The sequence below is a fragment of the Vicia villosa genome, unplaced genomic scaffold, assembly GCF_029867415.1.
Source record: "Vicia villosa cultivar HV-30 ecotype Madison, WI unplaced genomic scaffold, Vvil1.0 ctg.000780F_1_1, whole genome shotgun sequence".
NCBI classification, from domain to species: Eukaryota; Viridiplantae; Streptophyta; class Magnoliopsida; order Fabales; family Fabaceae; genus Vicia; species Vicia villosa.
In genome coordinates, this window is record NW_026705349.1 from 328,598 (window position 1) to 349,576 (window position 20,979).

Sequence of the window (20,979 nt, forward strand, 5' to 3'; positions counted from 1 at the left end):
TTAATTTCGTTGCGATGAGCCTAAGTAAAGGCGAGCATGTGATGACATGTGTTTTGAATTATATATTTTATTTAAAAAGTGTTATAGAGCAGGTTTGTGATGTGATGTGTGGCACCTAAAATGTTAATATTCCTTTATATTCAGATTATTTCATATTATTATGCGTTGGAGTTTTTAGGGTGTTATATTTTTCACCCTTAAATGCCACCACTTGATTCGTGGCGCTACCATATGACTTATTCTCTTTGCCCTCCCCTTAATTTTAACATATATAATCAAAAATTTATGTTGGGAAGTCAAACTCTCTCTTGGAATAACTTTAGAGTCCAAGCAAATCTTTCTATCATACTTTCTTATAAGAAAGAAATCTATCTGAGAACATGTCACCCCACTTTTATATATGATAAGATGTTAATCTCTTTTCCTAAACCATGTATTTGCTATAGTAAGATCCAAAATCGACGAAAACTTTAAGATGGATTTACCCTTCGCATTCACCTCCACTAGGCCAAACCCCCATGCACTTGCACGCTCTCAAAACCTCTTGTTACGCTACCTACATGTCCATTAAGATAATCTCTTATAAAAGATTCTCTTCTTGGGGGTATATCCTTAAGTAAACTTTCTAAATCCTACCAAAAATTTACCTTAAGGTATTCTCCTAACCCAACTTGAGGTGCATAAGCACTAATAATATTAGTGGTTTCTTGTTCCACTACCAATTTCAAGGCTATGATTCAATCTCATACTCTTTTCACATCTACAATATCTTTCTTCCATTGCTTATCCACAATAATCTCCACTATATTTTTTGATCTAACTTTTCTGGTGTACCAAAGCTTAAATCCTGAGCAGTTTAGTTCCTTCGCTTTTTCACCTGTCCACTTTGTTTCTTGTAGGCATATAAAATTGATCTTCCTCCTAACCATAGCGTCCACTATTTCTATTGATTTTTCAGTAATTGTGCATATATTCCATGATCCTAAACGAGTCATCCTCTCATGAACTAACTTCTTTATCCATACCTATTCGCAAAAATACATAAACCTGTTGGCCCAATGGTAAAAGTGTGTGACGTGAGAGAGAAGGAACCTGAGTTCAAATCATCCTGATGGCATAAATTCACACCCAATGGATAAGGCACACCCCTTGCATATACAAAGGTTCGGGATTCAAACCCTCTTAAGACCAAATTTTATATTCAGCCTAGGCTTTACTATACATAGTTGGTCCCTAGCTCGGATAAAAGGAGAGAGTTGTGTTAAACAATCGACAACCAACATAAAACTTTGTTGAATTTCTATGACATAGTTAACTTTGCTATACATAGTCGGTACAAACCCGAATATTGGTCCCTAGCTCGGATAAAAGGAGAGAGTTGTGTTAAACAATCGACAACCAACATAAAACTTTGTTGAATTTCTATGACATAGTTAACTTTGCTATACATAGTCGGTACAAACCCGAATAAAAGAAGAGAGTTGTGTTAAACAATCGACAACCAACATAAAACTTTGTTGAATTTCTATGACATGGTTAACTTTGCTATACATAGTCGGTACAAACCCCGATAAAGAAGAGAGTTGTGTTATCCAATCGACAATCAACATAAAACTTTGTCGAATCTCTAAAATATGTATCACAAAAAAAAAAAATTAAACTCATTAAAAATTATCTAATACTTTTTGAAGTCACATACACCCTAGGAGTCTAGGACAAGGCGCCCTTGGAGAATCTCTAAGTTTCAACAATTATCAAACAAAAAAACAAATTGTGTTGTCGTGTGTAGTTCAAAATCTCCCATTTGATGTGAGCCACAAGCAGCATCTCCCCCGTGGCTACCTCGCAGTAGCATACTTTCCTTTTCCCTCTCTTCTCTGATGTCATACCATATCATGCTATGGCACTGCCCAATCTTCTAAAAACAACCACAATTCCATTCCTTCTCAAAACTCATCAAAATGACCATATTCACTCCCAAACCACATAACAAATCATTCTTTTCCCCTCAAACTCATATTCACAGAACAAACTCACACAACCCTTTCATCAAAACCCCATTTCAACGCTTCCACTTCACACCTTCCAAACTCATCCACAGACACAGATTAGTACTAGTCTCATGTAACAACAACACTCAACAACAAGAAACCAAAGAAAGCCATAATAAAGTCTCCAAAGCCAAGTCCAATGCTCTCACAGAGCTTGACAATGATGTGGAGCAACAGCATCTAGATGGTTTTTCTGTGAATTGGCCACCATGGAAGAATCTTCCCCTGAGATACAAACTCATAGGCACTACTTCACTTGCTTTCGTTATTTGCAACATGGACAAGGTTACTTTATTCTTCTTTTTCATTATATTACAAACCCTGAAATCAAAATTGAATTTTTATCATTGTGAGTTTGAAGGGCTGTGTTAGAATTCTGTTGTGTTGAATTGGGTACAGGTGAATTTGAGTATTGCTATAATTCCGTTGTCGCATCAATTTGGATGGAGCTCATCAACGGCAGGGTTGGTTCAGTCTTCATTCTTTTGGGGTTATGCATTGAGTCAATTGCCTGGTGGTTGGTTGGCCAAGATTTTTGGTGGCAGGTTTGTTACTTCTATGTTCTATCCTTATCCAAAGTTGCTGTTTAGGTACTCAAAGTTTCTCTAATTTAGGTCTAGACTATAGAAGTTTAAAGAGGGATAGGGCTCATTTACAAGCATTTCGAAATGTACCAGCATGATATGGCATAGTTGACAAATAACTAGGTCTTTTAAGCATGTGGTTGTGAGTTCGATCTCTTAAGGTGTGTATGGAAGAGCGCATATTGCAAGAGGTCGGCCCTTTAAATAACTATGTACCTCGAAAGATTAGTCTTTAACTTCCGGCTGGGGTTAACATTTTCAAATGTAGTTATATAAATAAAGTAAAAGTATTATGGTGTGTGAACTTGACTCGAGGGCTTTGAATGGCTTATTGAACTATTTGGAAAGTTAGTGTGGAGTTTAAGAGAGCAAAGCATAGCTGAACTGGCATGGGATTGGTATAAGAATATTGCATTATTTCTGGTATATGTTTAATTTATATTCTACAAGGAACAGAGAAATTGAAATTTGAAACCAAATTTTGGCATATATTCACTGTGCATTAAAACTTTTCCATTTTGATGCACCTAATTGACAATTGTCTCCACTCCATAAGTTTCTTCATGCTAAAGAAAATGATGCATACATGTTAATTGTAAAAAGCAGGAGGATTATTGAGTTTTGTTCCTGAATGAAATTTGGGTGTCTGGCCATAAATGGTTCAGAGTTCTTAGGAACCAAGGATATTGATGTATTTTGAAGTTATGTTTTCCTTTAAGATGATTAGTATAAGAATCATGTTTGGATTAGTAAGTTAACTTGTTACCGATTTTCTGTTCAGGAATGTAGTGAAGTTCCATATTTGTTCCTTCCCACAGTTCAAGTTAGTTAAAATTTGAAAATTGAACTGTCTTTCTAAACACCAATTATATAATCTTTAAGTAACTTCAAGCATTTATTGTTGAGTACCTTTTCTTTTTTAAAATCTGTCATCTTTATTCTTTAAGGATTCGAATATTACTTTTGTTTGATGCCCTTTTCATCACATTTAGCTACCTGCATCTAACCTACGATATCATTAACAAAACATTGTCCAAACAACCTCTTTTATTGACAATGATCTCATTCACAGCTGATACTAAATATTTGAGTTTGCCTTTTGGGTTTATGATGTTAAACTGTTGTCATTACGTTTCAGAAAAGTTCTTGAAGTTGGAGTACTGGTATGGTCATTGGCTACAGCTCTTGTTCCTTTTCTTGCTGGATATTTGCCCGGCTTACTATTGACAAGGATTTTGGTCAGTAATTTCGTTTGAACTTTTTTCCCCTTTAATGTATACTTTTTTCTTACTTTGCAGAAAATATATCCTGCCTTGTTAAAACTTCACACGGTCCTGTCATCTAAAACTATTATATCTATCTCCCGCTTCATAAATATTCCCTTTGTGAATAAATAGGCACAAATTTTACATGAGAAAGTCCAGTGAAATTGTAATTTTCAATTTACACATATGAATTTTTGACTGATCTCACAGAATAACTTGGTTTTACAGCATTTATCTTTCCACTGGATGTTCTACTTATATCTGCTACTGTTGTTGCTATTTAACATAAACCCTCGTTGTACTGGATATATTATTCACTGCTATTATATTGATCACTTTCCTCCCATTGTAGGTTGGGATAGGCGAAGGTGTTTCGCCATCTGCTGCTACTGATCTCATTGCCAGGCATGTAACCATCCACATACATATTTGGCTCACTCTGATGTGTTGTTATTTTGTATTATTCTTTTATAGTTTGATATTTTTAGTTATCTTCTTATTATTGTAGTCGGTGTGTTCACTTTAGATTATTCTTAATTGATCCATAATAATTTAACATGATTAGTGTCTTGCCGAAGTGTTTTGGGGGAAACTGAAACTCTAACTTGAAGATAATAATCTAAAGCATAATAAAGATGCTGGACCCTAGGATTTTATTTTGAAGCCGGACAAAAATGTTTCAACCATTTCACATTCTATCTATCCATTCCCCTCCCAAAATGGATAAGGATATATTGCTTTAAGAATGTAGGATGAGTTCCTAGGTGAGCATACTGATCTTTCCTCACTGAGGCTATTTTTAATTGAAATCAAGTCTTTACGCTAATAGTGACAATGAGTGGAAAAATTAACATTTTTTGTAAAATCCAATTTTTAAAAAAATTGTTGGCTCCTGCCTCAGCCAACAGTTTATAGAGATGAGTTACACTTAAGATTTTGTACTTGTGTTTGTTTATATTCAATTCTAGAATTGTAAACTAAAAGATTATTTTGACAAATATCATATGTTTGTTCTATCGATTATATTATTCTTCATCATTTTGATTGATAATGTTGATCACCATGTGCAGGTCAATACCATTGGAAGAACGCTCACGGGCAGTAGCATTTGTATTTGGTGGCTTGAGTGTTGGAAGTGTTCTGGGGTATGCGATTTCTATCATGTAGTAGAATCACATAGGATTGTAATTTTATTTTTTCTATTATTCTAATCTCAATTTCAACACTAATATTTGTCAGGCTTCTTTTTGCTCCTCCCCTCATCCAAAATCTCGGTTGGGAATCAGTGTTCTATTTATTCGGTCTTTTGGGGGTTGCTTGGTAAGTAGAAATGGCAAATATCCAATAAGCATCTTGTGTTGCAAATCCGGTAATTTGATTATGACTTGTGTGTGTAATAAATTTTGAAGGTTTTTGGGGTTTCAATTTCTCGAAGATGGTGAAACACAGTTAGCTCCAAAATCTTTTTCATGTAAGCACTTGTTTTAATTTTTAAAGTTTTATTAATTTGAGCAAAAAAAACCCGATTATTATTGAATGAATGGTAATAAATAATCTCTTTCTCGTTGGAAATGTTTTTTCAAAGTGGACTAATTCTCATGATCTGTGCTTTTGTTTAGAAATTGATAAATTATAAATGAAGAAAGACGTTATTAAGTGGACTAGTATCTGTCACTATGCCATTCTTTGTATGTTATGCGTTGAATGTTGCCTGCATGTTTATATATGAGTTGCCCGTGCTGTTCAATTCCAAGCTTTTTTCTATTGTTTACACTTTTTGAGGATTGTGGTTTAATTGGTTGTTTCTCACTTTTGACCTTGGTTATCCACAGCAGCACAGGGTAACACGACACAATCATGGCAAACTTCTCTAACAGAAATGAATAGCTCTTTGAAGGTATTGGTAAAATATGTATGGCATTTTTGGAGCCTATACACTTTTTTGCCCATGTATGTTTGTGTGTGTCTGTGTAAAGATTTACACTCATTAGATTCTTTTTCTGAGTGAATACTTACAATATATGCCACGGACCTTTGTTTTGTGTTTTTTCTTAAAATATAGGAAGTACCATGGAAGGCCTTTTTCCGAAGTCGTGCTGTATGGGCAATGATATACGCTCATTTCTGTGGTAGCTGGGGTCACTATACTTGTCTCTCATGGCTTCCCACATATTTTAGGTAATCGCTGCGCATTCAATACTTTACCTGTTTCTACATTTTAGAGTAACATTTTGCTCTAGGTTTATTTACAGTTTTTACCTGATGGAGAATCTAATCCTTGAATCCATATGATGTGTAGTCAGGAGCTGGACCTAAATCTGACAGAAGCCGCATGGGTAAGATTAATAGCCTTTTCTTCATGCCTGGGGGACTGAAAGTTAATTGTTTTCAGTATTTGTTTGAGTTCGACGGAAAGGATGTGTGCAATAAACCAACTACATACATACTAAGAATTGTGAGTTCTTAATCATTTCAGGTATCTATTCTTCCGCCTCTGGCTTCAATATTTGTGACAAGTATTGCGTCACAGTTGGCTGACAGCTTGATTTCTAAAGGAGTTGAAACCACTACGGTATGAGAAGCATTGAAACATCATTAAATCAATTATTTTTGTTACTTATTATATGAATACTTACTGTGTACTATATCAAATATGTTTCCTTACGGTTTACTCCCTCTGTTCCTTTCTAACTGCCGTTTTTGTAGAGAAATAGGTGCAATACAATAATAAACAGTTAATGGTATGTTATGAATAAGACGATTAATTTTATAAAAACACAACAAAATCCATTGATTTCCTTGATTTGTGTAATGATTGTTTTGACGTTTATTCTTAATTTCTCTGTCGCCGGAATTTCTCTTAAATATAGGTTCGAAAGATCTGCCAATCAATTGCATTTTTATCTCCTGCAGTCTGTATGACTCTTTCATCGCTGGATCTAGGATTACCGCCTTGGGAGATTGTGGGCCTTCTCACAGGTGGTTTAGCCCTCTCAAGCTTTGCCTTGTCAGGTACTAGTAAACCCTGTAAATATAACTTATCTGATTTTTAATATAATAAATTATTCAGATCATATTCTTTGTTTTTTTTCGCCTTAACTTTATGTATTTATTCGCTCCTGCAGGACTTTATTGTACTCATCAAGACATCTCACCAGAATATGCAAGTATACTTCTGGTATGTATGCATGAACTTATATCATACAAAGAAACATTGCTTGATATGCTTGTTTTTAATTGTATCCGTATCCGATAATTCTGACCTTTTTTTTTTGTTTACAATTGTCTCTCAGGGTATTACTAATACCGTGGGTGCTGTACCTGGAATCGTAGGTGTAGCCCTCACCGGTTATCTTCTTGATACAACTCATTCATGGAGTGTAAGTTGTTTCTTTCCAGTGATAGTTCTTTTCTCAAAATTTGATGCATGCATATTGTTTGTATTTAATTTGAAATTCATTTTTATACCATGTAGATATCACTATATGCACCATCGATCTTCTTCTATTTGAGTGGGACTGTCGTATGGTTGGTGTTCGCCAGCAGTAAGCCTCAAAGTTTTTCTGAGGAAAACTGATAGTTGGTTCAATCATTCGACGAAACCATATGATAAACAGATTTTTGACCGAGGGAGTGTATATCTGTTTGATCTACAAGTCAAGATTAGTTATTTATGTACAAAGAAACAATAGCATAGATTCATAGGTAAGTTACTATTTGTTTATAGAAAGTGTATATTTTTAATTGATGATGCTGGTTGGTCACCAAAAAACACGTTGTGACATGCTGTAATTTTTGAAAATTCACTACCTATGGCAACAAAATTGAATATCACTTTCAATTTATTTGTTATAAATTTTACAATTTCCAGTACATTGTGAATATGCAAAACCCTATCAAACGCCAAAGGAAACAGATTTTTGGTTTCACCTAGTGCCACTGAGCTAAGCTAGCTGCAAACTTTTGTAATAACATCTGGTATATGAGCAAATACAATAGAGAGAGGAGCAACTGTTACTGGCTTTGAAGGATCCGCATATATAGGATTCAATGGCGGAATATCACCAGCCGAGTTTACGCTTAGAATGTTTCTATTTAGAAACATTGTTTGGCTATGTAAATTTCCATCCTTTGCTGTTAAATGATACTGTCTTCTCTGCGCTATGTAAACTAGTGGTTTCTGCACAACTGCTCTAGATAATCTTGAACTAAGTTTCTTAAAATAGTTACATCATAAGCATACTGATATGGACTAATACTTATTCCAGTTCCTCTTCCACACAATTCATTACCTGCCCAAAAAAAAAGCACCATAAATTCTTAAGAAATAAATTTTCATTTTTAAGTTGCGACAGTAGCAGAGACTACTTTGTCGCTTACCGAGTTTCCAACCATGAATAGGGTAGTTCTTGCTAACAGTATACCGTAGAAAAGACTCCGGCATTGGCGTAGTTCAAAGCTGCAAAAGTTAAACTACGATTCATTCATAGATCTTCCGGTAATAGTATTTAATCCAAATGTAACCTTAACCCTGAAAAGTACCAGACATTAACAAGATGAATCTGTTTAGTTCTAAACTGTGCACACATGTTTTTTTTTACAACTCGACAGGGAGAGAAGTGATTTTTACATTGGTAAACACCCTTGAGTGAAACCAAACAATTCTTTAGGATTCAAAACAAATGGAGTACAGGGTTGCTTATTATCTGCAGTCCCACATGTGAGTTTATCTTGCAACATTCCACCCAATCTTAGTTTCAAAGGTGAAAAAGGCTGCAAAACATTCAAAGGCATTGATATTTTAAAAAACACTCAAAACAGTAGTGAAACAGAAGTAAATTGCTGTGAAAAATACAGACATGTGAATTCTTTCTTACCCTTTTACTGCATTTAACAAAATTTTGCTTTTGAGGTCCTGCATGATACTATTGATCTTTACTTTTGTGCTAGTTGAATTAGATAGGGTAAGTTGTTGGTTTATGGTTTATTACCTGACAATATTTTTATTTGTAATTTTTATATTGGGATAATGTAAACAAGTTATTGATATTTATAGATCAATAATTTTTAATTTTTTTATTGATTTTTATTGCATTTTAATAATATTTTCTTATCTGTAAAAAATAAAATTTTAATTTCTATTGAGAAATACATTTTCTAGTAAAATTTTAAATCATCAATAAAAATTTTCATATAAAAAAATAAATACTACAACAATTATAATAACAAATTTTTCCATAAAATTTTAAAGTTTTATTTTTGAAAAATTCTATAAGAAATTTTTATAGTACTAAATATAAAATTTTTAGGGATACAAGAATTAAATATAAAATTTTGTTTTGAAAATTGTGCCTTGACTTTATTAAAAATTTAGAGTTTAGGTATATTTTAAAAGATTTTCAACACAATTTTACTTGTGGTTTTTTAAACATGTATCTATAGGGCTAATGGTACAAGTTAACATGTCATAAAAAATTAAGAATTTAGATATTACATTTTTCGATAAAAATTATGAAAAATTTAATATAAATTTTTTGATGTAAAATATAAGACAATAAAAAAAACTTTAAAGAAGTTTTTCGAATAACTCAGAAAATTTCTTTGAAAATTTCGAAAACTTTGCTCATTAAAATTTTTTAATTATCTAAAAATTTTTGTATAGTGAATTTATGATTATACTCCTTTAAAAACAATTTATAAAAAAAAGTTAATATTTAACACATTAAGAAATTAACTTTTGATGAACCTCGCTCCATTTTGAACTTTTAATACTATTACTTGCCGAAATACACTATAGGTATATCTGCAGAAAACGTTAAATATTAGGAAAATTTATAGAATATACTGCGAAAAATCTTATGTACTTATGTAAGATAACGTGACAGAGATTTTGGAAAGATATTGTTCCTACTAAGAATACTAATTTGCTAACTCTTATAAAGTTGGTCAGATAGAGCCACAAGAGAGTCATTGTAGATGACTTTTCTGTTAAAATATTTGAGTCTATGTTTTTTTTTTAAATGTGTCTCTTCTATAGTGATTCTCTCACCCTGATATGAAACAAAGGAGGTAGAGACAATTGAATGTCACTCAATGGTCATAACGGCCAAATATTCATTCATTATGTAATTCAAGGGGCGTGTTTGGACATGTTGACGTCACGATGATGAATACCCATAAAGGCGTGTATGGGGTATCCCGACCATGGGTAGCTTATTTAGCATCTCATTGTGTATCTCGACCATGGGTGACTTATATGGCGCTTCATGGGGCTGTTAAAAGATCAATTTCATCTCACGCCCAGACCCATGTCATAACCCTTATGATTACCCCTCCCCCTCCCCAATTCTGGGATGTGTACAGTCCCACAAGCATAAGTCTGAAGAGGCAAAGTGCTTAAGGGTAATGTCATTCATACCACCAATTTCCAGAAAGTATACAATTGTGTAAGCATGAAACCTGAAGGGGCGAAGTGCTTAAGAGTAATATTGTCAAAATCTCCAATTTCTGAAATATAAAATTACATAGAATGTATTGAACAACTCAATAGTAATTTTAAAGGTTAATACTTATATGACACCAATAGTTACATGCCACTCTTATTAACTTATATGACATCATCACAACATCACATGCAAACAGTCTAATACAGTGACCCAAGGGGAATTGTCCAAACCCAATTTGGTCACAAAATAGAAAATTATTATTATATCAATAAACACACAGTGGCCAAATGGGATTTATCCCTCCCAAATCACATTTGGTGACTGATATATACAATACTACAAATAATACATTTCATGACTAAACTTTCACGTCGTCCAGAAAAAAAAAGGTATTATGCCTAGGTGCGCCATGTTTTATTTTTTTTATAATAATAAAAATAATATATTCCCTCAGTTATTAAGAAAATCGATGGTACAAACAAATAAGTACACGCTTCAAATCCTAGCTATTGTAGTTTATGTTTTTATTTGTTTATAAGTGTAAATTAAAAAAACTAACCCTTTGGTGTTTCTTTTTACCCGAGGGAACAAATAATTAGATTTCGTCAAACAACTATTGCAGTTTATGTTTTTATTTGTTTATAAGTGTAAACTAAAGGAACAAACCCTTTGGTGTTTCTTTTTACCCGAGGGATCAAATAATCAGATTTCGTCAAACAGATTTTAACCTAATCCTTTGTTATATGAAGTCGTCTCAAACTTGCATGCATCATTCTTTAGGATGGATTGCAAGACATAAAAAATCTCCTATGTTCTTCTATTTAGAACAAAATATTTTTTTTGCCCTTGCAATCTATCTCACATAATGATGTTGATTTTGTTGTTGTATTTTTGCTCATTTGATAGATTGCAAGTGCAAAAAATCATTCTTGCTTCAAGTTACACAAAGAAGGGTTCTCAACCTTTGAAAAGTTAAACAGAGAAGGGATATTAACTTATCAGTAATAACTGCAAATATTTGTTGTTATAACTGCAAATATTTGTTGAAAATATTTGTTGTAAACAATTTACCTTAAAATTTTGTGTAAACAATGTAATATTTAAAATTAAAAAAATGTAGAATTATACACCTCGATTTTTATTAAAAACCGAGGTGATAGTTTAAATGAGATGATTATTTACCACGATTTTACAGTTAACCAAGGGGTATATTAATCATTCTTTACTATATAAATACTCGTTAAACAGTTTTTACTCTAATTCTTAATAATATGAAGCATCCCCAAAGAGAGGAAATATTTACCACCACTACAACATATCTATGGGTTGGATTCGAAGTGCATAAAATAAATATTCTCATGGTTGGAACATATAACCCATCACAAGTTGGATAAGTTATGGAGTGTTTTTTTGCATATGCAACATAAAGGTATGCAACAAAACTTGGATTCCACCAAAGATCTCTATCATCTTGTATGGGATATCTAGCATCTAAATCTTAATATCATCGAAGATTTGTTGTATATAATGTATTTTTAATATTATGTCAAGACAATGTTAAAAAAAAATGCGCATTCATCTCGGTGGTTTTACATGCCCGAGGTGATGTTTAAGCGTTTTTTTATATTTTCTTCACCGGCCTTAACAAATATTTTCTGTCCATTTAATATTCGTCAATGTTCAATACGCTTCCATTAGTGATCCACGTGAAACCTAAGGGATATCCATTATAAAACCATGCTGAATATTGAAAATATAACCTAAACGAAAGATATGAAGCGCTTGAAACCTAAGGACGCATGAAAAAGTTCTCTTTGATGGATTGCAAGAGTAGAAATTTTTTTGGCTTCAAGGTTTGTCTTCTTAAATATTTATTTTAATCGAAAATAATTTGATATTTGATATTTGATCTTAATTATCTTACCCTTTTTTCCATCAGGAACAAAAGATCTAAAGTCTAAATCTCGAGGAAATTTGATTTCTATCTTGACCCTAGAGAAATTTATTTTTATCTTGAACTATATGGAATTTTACTTTAATTTTAATTTTATATTATGTGTAAACAATGTAATATTGAGTTAAACAATTTAATATTCTGGGTAAATAATGTAACAAATTTTAAAAAACTAAAAAAAATAATAGTAATCATACACCTCTGTTTTTTATAAAACCGATATAAAACATACGCTAGTTTTGTAAATATTAAAAGTGCAGTTGCTTGGGTTCGAACCCATGTGCATATAATTATAACCCTCGATTTTCGAATCACTGAGGTGTTAAGTGGAAACTTTTCATGACGTCATTCGTTACTTCGATGTCTTCGCCGAGATAAAATACATTTCGCGTCCAACGTTATTTGTTGCAATCTCAAAGAGAAAATAACCTACGGTGCCTAAAGAATTTTGCCCAAACTCCATTTGGCCAAATAGATCATAACTTACAGAAACTTAAAGAAAAACGCATAAAACCCATGGAGTTGATGGGAGGGTATTGACCCACACCATCCTACTGTCTAATTATCACCATATTGTAAAGTAATCCCTCTTACCTCGTGATGAAGCTTCCACAAAACCTTTATGTATCTCTGTGCAATTCACTTATCTGTTCCCTCACATCCGCTTCCTAAATTCCCAAATGCTTCAACCGCTCCAATTTTTTTTCTTTCGTTAACCTAATTCTAACATTTTTGTTATAACTTATAGTTCCAATCAAACGTCCCAAATATACAATTAACCCTATTGTTGCTCACACACCCCTCGTACTAAACTAATGTTAAAAAAATATCTAACGGTAATATACTTATAAAATTAATTCGAATTAAATAAATTATTTCTATTAAATAAATTATTTTAATTAAATAAAATGTTACCGTAACATTTTTATTATTAAATAATTATTTTAAAATATCTCAATCAAATAACTATTTAATTATAACTAAAGATTTATTTATTTATTAAATTCTATTTATTTTAATTACTACTAAACTAACTTAAAATTATATAATTATCATTAATAAATTAAATACTTCTAATTTAAATTTTAACTCTCTTAACTCAACAATTCTAGTAAGTATTCAATTACTAAAATACCCTTTAGACACTCAATTCACCTAAAATAACACAATTAATCAAAATAAACTATATAATTCAAATTAGTGGCAACTATAGAACCCTCCTTCATATCCATTATTATTATTTTAAGTCAAAGAACATTCTTCATATACTTGTTTTTAATTGTATCCGACTATTCTTCCTTTTTTAATTTTCTATTTTCTCAGGGTATGACTGTTGAGGATGCACATGGAATTGTAGGTGTAGCCTTCACTGGTTATCTTATGAATATAACACATTCATAGAGTATAGGTTGTTTCTAATTATAGATGTTTTCTCATAATATAATGCATATCATTCTGTATTTAATTTGAAATTCATTTTTATACTACTAGATATCACTACATGTACAAATTAATGATAGCATAGTAGCATGTAGGTAGGTATATTAAGTTTTTGTTTTCTTTCAATTGTAGCATACTAAAACAGTTGCATATTTTTCAATAGATGATGCTGGTTGGTCACCAAAAAAGAACAGTGACATGTTGTAATCTCTAAGTCAATTATTTGTTGCAAATATACTAACTTTTGATGCTTTGCTTTCAAGTTTCAACCATACAAGACAATTTGAGTAATGTCAACATTTTTTTAAACTCATTAATATCTCACCAAACTTCCATGCAATAAATTTTCATTCTTTTGTCTTGTCATATTCCTGTAATGTTAGTTGTAAGATAAACAAAGGTCATAAAAACGTACACATGCCTCTGATTCATCTCTGTGGCTCTCATTTATCAAAAGAAAATTGCCCAAAATCGCATGAGCTTTAAAAACGACACAGACAAAGATACCAGACATGAGACAGACACGTAAACGTCGGTAATAACTTAAGAAAATATAAACAATTGAATTTAATCACATGTGTCGTATTTGACATCAGACAAGTTTTTAATTTAGAATGTCGTTACTACACGGGCTATGCGCATTGAGAAAAATCCAGCATTAAAATTGTGACAGAAAATGACTCACTACCTATGGTATGAAATTGAATGTCGCTTTCAATTTATAATAATGAAATATACAGTTGTCATGATAAATGATAAACTGAATAGTCTAATGGGAATATGCAAAATCAATCCAATTCCTAGGGCTTGGCCCTCCAAACAAACTAACAATAGTACTTTTTTGTGTATTCTACTATGTTTAACTTTATTATCAACCACCAAGCGAAACCGATTTTCGGTTCGCCTAGTTTCATCGAGCTATAACTAGCTGCAAGCTTGAACAGCAGCATCTGGTATATGAGCAAATACAATAGAGAGAGGGCCAACTGTTATTGGCTTTGAAGAATCAACATATATAGGATTCAACAGAGGAATATCACCCGCCGAGTCTACACTTAGAATGTTTCCATTTAGTAACATTGTTTGGCTATGCAAATTTCTATCTTGGGCTGTTAAATGATACTCTCTCCTCTGTAACTTTTCCGCATAAGGAGGCGAAGGTTTCTTCGCGTAATTTAAGGTCACTCGTGCATTTACAGTGGCGCTGTCGTCCAAGTTCAGAAACAGTATTGTGATTCCCTTCTGTAAGATAGTAGTATCATCAAATCAGATTTCACAAAATAACAACATATCTACGAAATAATCATACTACAAAACTTCACTCACAGATTCCTTTGCGCAATGAGCATAGGTTCTGATCTTCTTTGTTCCGTAGAAGGTAGTTGACAGAACGCGTGATCCCATGAGTCGGTGCCAAAGGAGAGCACTGTAATAGTCTGGATTTGGCATGAAGGTAGTTGTATTCAGTAAACCGTAATTTCCTCCTATCAATGTCTGTCTGCAATATGTGCTGGTGCCATAAGTAGCTGACATGCCTAGTTGATCCAAATACCTGCGTTTGATATGATTATATATCGATAAAACGCTTCAAAGAAAGTCCTACTTATATATTCATAAATCGCGGAGAGTTACACTAACCAGAAGCTGTTGACAAATGCATCAGACACAAGATGGCGGCCGCTATTGTAAGACCCTCCAGCTTCACCAACCCATGCTTTAGCCGAGCTTCGTGAACTTCGAAGTACATTTTTAAGGTTGCGGAATATGTCAGTCACTCCATCAAGAAAGGTTGGATCGAGAATTTTCTCGACTAAGTGATCATCAACTCCTGTATGTAAATAGCTTTCAGTTAAAATCAAATTCATGGAAATTGAGAAAACATGAAAATTTATCATCTTTTGTTGGAAAGTACCTGGTCCGAGATTATAAATATGGTGTGTGACCACATTTGCGGAATCCTTCGATTTGTTCAAGAATTCCGTAAACCAATTCACATCAAAGAAGCCTCCAGGTGCAATGATTAGTGGCTTTGGCTCAACCCCTCTATATACATCTTGGACTATATTTCTTAAAGCAATTACATCAGAAGCGTATCGATCCGGAGTAACACTTGCTCCAATTGCATGTCCACACAACTCATTACCTGTCCAATAAAAAAAGCTTCTGGTAATTTCCATTTTTCTTTTCATTCTAATTGTAACAAAAAAAACATTCACTTACCAAATTCCCAACCATGAATTTTATACTTCTTGGCAACCGTATAACGTATAAGAGACTCGGCATTGGCATAGTTCCAAGGTCCAACAGCAGCAACAGCACCAGCATCAGAAGTAAAAGATCTTCCAGCAAGAGCATTTAATCCAAATATAACTTTAACCCTGAAATATACTTGACCAAAACAGTTTCCATATCACAAAAGATGAATGAATCTGTTTAGTCCTAATTCACAATTTTTTTTATAACTCTAAAGGAAGAAGTGATTTTTACCCTGCTTTTTGGAAAAAGCTGTTTAGCTCATCCCATCTTTGCATTGGTAAGCATCCATGAGTGAAACCAAAATTAAACTTATCTTTAGGACTCATAACAAATGGAATACAAGATTCCATATTATCTTTAGTCCCATATGTCACAATATCTTGCAAGGTGCCACCCAATCTAATTTTCAAGGGTGAAAAAGCTGCAAAACATTCAGAAGCAATTTCATCTTAACAATCTTTCATCAAAACTAGTCATGAAACATCAATTAAATTTCTCTGAAACATAAACAGACATGCGAATTTTCTATTACCTCTTACTGCATTTAACAAAATTTTGTTGTTAAGGTCCTGCATGAAATCAAAATTACAAGATCAAAATCATCTCTTCATAACTTCATCAACTCTATAACATTCCTAAGGCGAAAATGAAAAGTTTATGACATAATCACATCATTACTTTGCCAGAAAATCATAAATTTGTTCTCCACAATTAATTAGTACATAATGATTTTCTTTACTAAAAAAGGCATAATTTATTTTAACAGAAATCATTTAGCAACAGAACTAAAACAAACCCAAACACCAGAAGGAAAAAAATCATATACCAGATTAAGCAGAGAAGCATGACCCCAACTACATTTTCCCCAGTCACATTTCTCAGGTGGCCACCAATCAATAGTAGCACAAACAAAATCATTATCAATCCTTCCAATAAAAGCTTTGCCATGAATGACAACAACTCCTTTATCAGAAGCTGAAGAGTTTCCTATACCATTCACTCCATTGAAGCTTAACAAGTAAAAACATAAAAACATACCCAGAAGCTTATTTTGATAACCCATTTCCAGAATGAATAAAAGTTAAGATCTTTATGGTTTTTGCATAAATGGGTCAGCAGAAACAAGAAAGAATTGAGGTTTTGTTACAGCAGAGCAGTAGCATCAGAGGAATGACAAAAACTTTGGTACAAGAAAGTTTGTTATGACTGTACAAAGGCCTGCTGGAAAAGACAGGAGAATTTCATTTGTATATTGCTGGCAAAATATTTGGTAGTATTATTTATACAAACAATGTGAGAGAAAAACTCACACTTACTCAGGTTGAAAAACAAGTGTTTTTATTGCGTATAATAAAAAACACTCATTATTTAAATATTATTAGTTCCAAATTAATGTTAGGGAAAATGAAAAATGGTGACCGTTTTGTTTTACAATTTACTAAGATGTATGCACCAAAAAAGTTAAACTTTTTATACATACTATTAAATTAAAATATATTTAAAAATATTATTTAATTGTAAAATGAAAGATGATAATTAATCAAATATACTAAGTAAGTATTAAGAAAAACTATTGAAAATAAGAGTTTTGTCTGTAATTAATTGAATTAAATTAAATATTTTTTCAACTCATGATTAATTGTGTACGTAATTATTAAGTATTATTCAATTTGATAAAATAAATTATTATTTTTATTAAAATTTAAAAATAAATTATTTAATATTTTTAATAATAAATAAATATAATTGAATGAAATTCTTTTATTATATTATTTTTTTTAAGTATCATTAAAAGCATTTATTTTAGATGATTTAATTGGATGAATTTGTATAAGACTTTTTAATTTCCGATGCATGAAAATCAATCTATTTATTTTAAAAGTTATAAATAATGTTACTTTCTAAGTAAAATTTAAAGACCTAAGACCAGTGTTTTAAAAATTGGGTCGGTCATCAAATCGGTGAGGGTATTAGGTCACTGGTTTATTGGTTGAATCACTGGGTTACTTGTCGAACCGCATGACTAAATCAGATTAAACGGAATAACTCGGTTGAATAAACCGATCTCTATTGCAATACTATATATTTATTAGATCGATCGAACTGGATGACTTAGTCTCTAAAAATATCACAACACCTGCAAAATTTTACAATTTTAAAATATCATAATTTCACATGTTTATTTTTTACCTTCAAATTCTAAATATAATCATCACTCACAACAAAATAATACAAAATATAAATTTAAATAAATTTTAAACCAAGTCTAATTGTAAACAGGGAAAAATTGTTCCAAATAAAATAAGGTTTGAATAAAGTCTATCGTTAGTTGGTCCAGTGGTGATTGGCGCTGGACTTGGTAGGGAGAACCACGGTTCGATCCCCCGCAACTGCGATCGGGAGGGGGCTTGACCCACTTGATGCCAGAGCTGTTCCCCCGAACCGGACTAAACCGGTGGTTATAAACCAAAAAAAAAAAAAAGTCTAATTATATTATAATTATATTTTTATAAAAAAAAAATCATGAAAACAGCGTCGTTTTGTGCGGGCAAAAAAGAGTATGCATTTGAACCATTGTTTTTCTAAAACTTCCGGTTCACAGGTTTTCTAAAACCGCCGGTTCACCGGTTTTTTCAGTTTTGACCGGTTCTCACCAGTTCAATAACATATCTAGTTCAGCAATCATACCAGACTGTGACTCCTCCGATTCCCGGTCTGATCGATCTAACCGGCCAGTTCGATCCGGTTTTTAAAACAAAACCTAAGACCCTAACACAACGCTCGACTAAAAAAAGTAATTCATTGACCTAAGACTTTGAAAAAATAAAAAATAAAAAACTACTTTTATTTATATTTAGCATAATGCAATTAATTATGAATTCTTTGCCTTTCTCTCTTAGGAAATTAAACGAGGACTTTATACATAAAATTTTATTTTTATTTGGTTGATAGTGTGATTCGAATCACACGTCCAAAATCTCAATTTTTGAAATTTTTAAAGTTATTTTAGATTTTACTTTCGAAATGACTTGAACCAGTCTCAATAATGATTCTTGTTCAAAAAAATCGACTAGTTAACTTAAAGCACAATATTCATACTTAAACACAAACGATTTAAAATATGCATGTTAAAATACAGATCCAAAACTCGATCTTTAAAGATACGCAATTTAAGAGGAGACTCAAATATAAAACTAAATTCGAAGTAAAGCTTAAGAGACAAACAACAAAACCACATAGAGCTCTCGCCTCTTAATGCATTAGAGACATGCAAGTCAACCCACCCTCATTTTTTTATAGAGAAGACCAATGTTTTATATTCGCACCCTCAACTATGTTCCCTATATTTTTTACACGCTTTTGCAGGATGAGGCTAAATGGGATGGACATGCATGTTTTCTACCAATAGGTAAGAACATAAACTTAAAAGAAAAAAATGATGATTATTTACTAGTTGAGATTAATATTTATGTAGCTACAATGATAAACACTTTTTCACGTTGTCTCCTATTCATCGCTCATTAGAACCAAATCTTACTATTACCCTATTTTATTAGACTTCTAGTTTAGTAGCAATTTTTGCCTCTCAAATCAAATTTTCTTAAAATATGGTATTTACGTGATTTCTGCAATGGCCTACTTTCTGAGATTTGGGGAACCAATTTTGTTAGTTGCCTTATGTTTGTTCTTAATAGCAAGCTCCGACTTCTCAAGGCTCGTTTGAAATCCTTGAACAAAGAAGTGTTTGAAAAAAATGAATCTTATGTCAAAGAAGATGAGGAGGATTTGATGAACATCCAAAGAAAAACTCAAACCAACGATCACGATGATAATTTAAGAGAGGCTAAACAAAAGGCCCAGATCAAGCTTGATGAAGCCATTCGTAGACAAAATTAGGTTTGACCTAAGAAAACTATAGTGAACTGGTATTTGGATGGTGATATCAACACTAGCTACTTTTACATGATAGCTAAGATTAAAAATTCTACAAAAATCATGTCATTCATTAGAGTGGGACATGATTTAATCAATGAACCTCAGCAGATAGATTGAATTCATTATTAATCATTATAAATAAACTTTTTGTGTTTAATCTTAATAAAGATAGAGCCGAAATCCTGATAGCTTTGGTGCCTTTTTCTCTCAAACATATTGGGATATTGTCCATCATGATGTTGAAAATGTAGTTGTGGATTTTTTCAACATTGGATGGTTATTGCACAATTTCAACGCAAAAACATTAATTTTCATTCCTAAGTCTCCAAGTACATGCTTATAGCTATGGAAAATTTTAAATTCAAGACTATATCCAAGGTCTTAACAGACGACTATCACAAATCATGTCTATCATTATTTCCAAGGAACAAAGGGAGAAATATTGGATGTTGTACTTGTTTTACTTATAAGGATGCTAATCTCTTGAATTCTACAACTTTTGGTGGAAATCTTGCTTTAAAAATTAACTATCACTAAATATTTTGATACTTTGGAGTGGTCTTTTCTCAGAGTCTTAAGATATTTTGGTTTTCGTGAAGTCTTTTGTAAATGAATTGAATTCATTATAAATTCTACAAACCTCTCCATTTCCATCAATGGAACCATTCATACCTACTTTTATTGTACTATAGGATTAAGGCAAGGTGACCCCTTATATCCTCTCTAGTTTTGTGATGAAAAGGATGTGTTAAGTAAAGGAATACCTAAGTGTTAAAAATCCTTCTCATTGTTTATATACATATAATATTATGCTTTATTACAATGGTAGGCTGACTAATTTAGTTTCTCTCAAATACTTGTTTACCAAGTATGCCATGGCCTTAGAGTAATTTGTGAATGTAAGGAAGTCCACTATCTTTTCTAGAGAATTTTCTCATGCTAGATTGCTTCAAATTGCTCATTTTAGTGACTTTAGAATTGGTGTTCTCCCTTTTAACTATTTAGGAGTTTCCAATTTTAAAGGTAGGCTAAAGATATTCCATTCAT

The 20,979-nt window shown here is 32.3% G+C and overlaps 2 protein-coding genes across 3 annotated transcripts; one reads left to right on the forward strand and one right to left on the reverse strand.

The window, feature by feature from the left end:
• Nucleotides 1-1,761: 1,761 nt before the first annotated feature.
• Nucleotides 1,762-7,835, forward strand: LOC131631171 (probable anion transporter 6, chloroplastic). Of its 2 annotated transcripts, none has more exons than XM_058901946.1 (15): nucleotides 1,762-2,336; nucleotides 2,451-2,596; nucleotides 3,774-3,873; nucleotides 4,253-4,305; nucleotides 4,971-5,045; nucleotides 5,140-5,220; nucleotides 5,310-5,371; nucleotides 5,736-5,797; nucleotides 5,963-6,078; nucleotides 6,200-6,236; nucleotides 6,377-6,472; nucleotides 6,771-6,912; nucleotides 7,026-7,078; nucleotides 7,194-7,280; nucleotides 7,376-7,835. In XM_058901946.1, exons 1-15 carry the CDS (start codon nucleotides 1,962-1,964, stop codon nucleotides 7,475-7,477), a joined length of 1,587 nt encoding a protein of 528 aa, XP_058757929.1. In that variant the 5' UTR covers nucleotides 1,762-1,961; the 3' UTR covers nucleotides 7,478-7,835. The 2 variants fall into 2 exon arrangements, with proteins under 2 accessions (XP_058757929.1, XP_058757928.1); XM_058901945.1 differs by having other exon boundaries at nucleotides 1,763-2,336; nucleotides 5,733-5,797.
• LOC131631163 (heparanase-like protein 3) lies at nucleotides 7,804-17,252 on the reverse strand. The gene is made up of 10 exons (XM_058901936.1): nucleotides 16,823-17,252; nucleotides 16,529-16,565; nucleotides 16,228-16,417; nucleotides 15,961-16,118; nucleotides 15,653-15,883; nucleotides 15,379-15,568; nucleotides 15,067-15,292; nucleotides 14,666-14,982; nucleotides 8,281-8,359; nucleotides 7,804-8,116 (listed from the first exon to the last, which is right to left on the reverse strand). Exons 1-10 carry the CDS (start codon nucleotides 17,057-17,059, stop codon nucleotides 7,850-7,852), a joined length of 1,932 nt encoding a protein of 643 aa, XP_058757919.1. The 5' UTR covers nucleotides 17,060-17,252; the 3' UTR covers nucleotides 7,804-7,849.
• Nucleotides 17,253-20,979: the final 3,727 nt, after the last annotated feature.

Coding starts and splice junctions, on each gene's coding strand:
- LOC131631171 (XM_058901945.1), top strand. CDS start 1,962: ATGACCATATTCACTCCCAAACCACATAACAAATCATTCTTTTCCCCT. Junction 5,798..5,962: donor AAATGAATAGCTCTTTGAAG/GTATTGGTAAAA, acceptor CTTAAAATATAG/GAAGTACCATGGAAGGCCTT. Junction 6,237..6,376: donor ATCTGACAGAAGCCGCATGG/GTAAGATTAATA, acceptor TAATCATTTCAG/GTATCTATTCTTCCGCCTCT.
- LOC131631163 (XM_058901936.1), bottom strand. CDS start 17,059: ATGGGTTATCAAAATAAGCTTCTGGGTATGTTTTTATGTTTTTACTTG. Junction 15,569..15,652: donor TATTTATAATCTCGGACCAG/GTACTTTCCAAC, acceptor ATTTACATACAG/GAGTTGATGATCACTTAGTC. Junction 8,117..8,280: donor TATTCATGGTTGGAAACTCG/GTAAGCGACAAA, acceptor AACTATTTTAAG/AAACTTAGTTCAAGATTATC.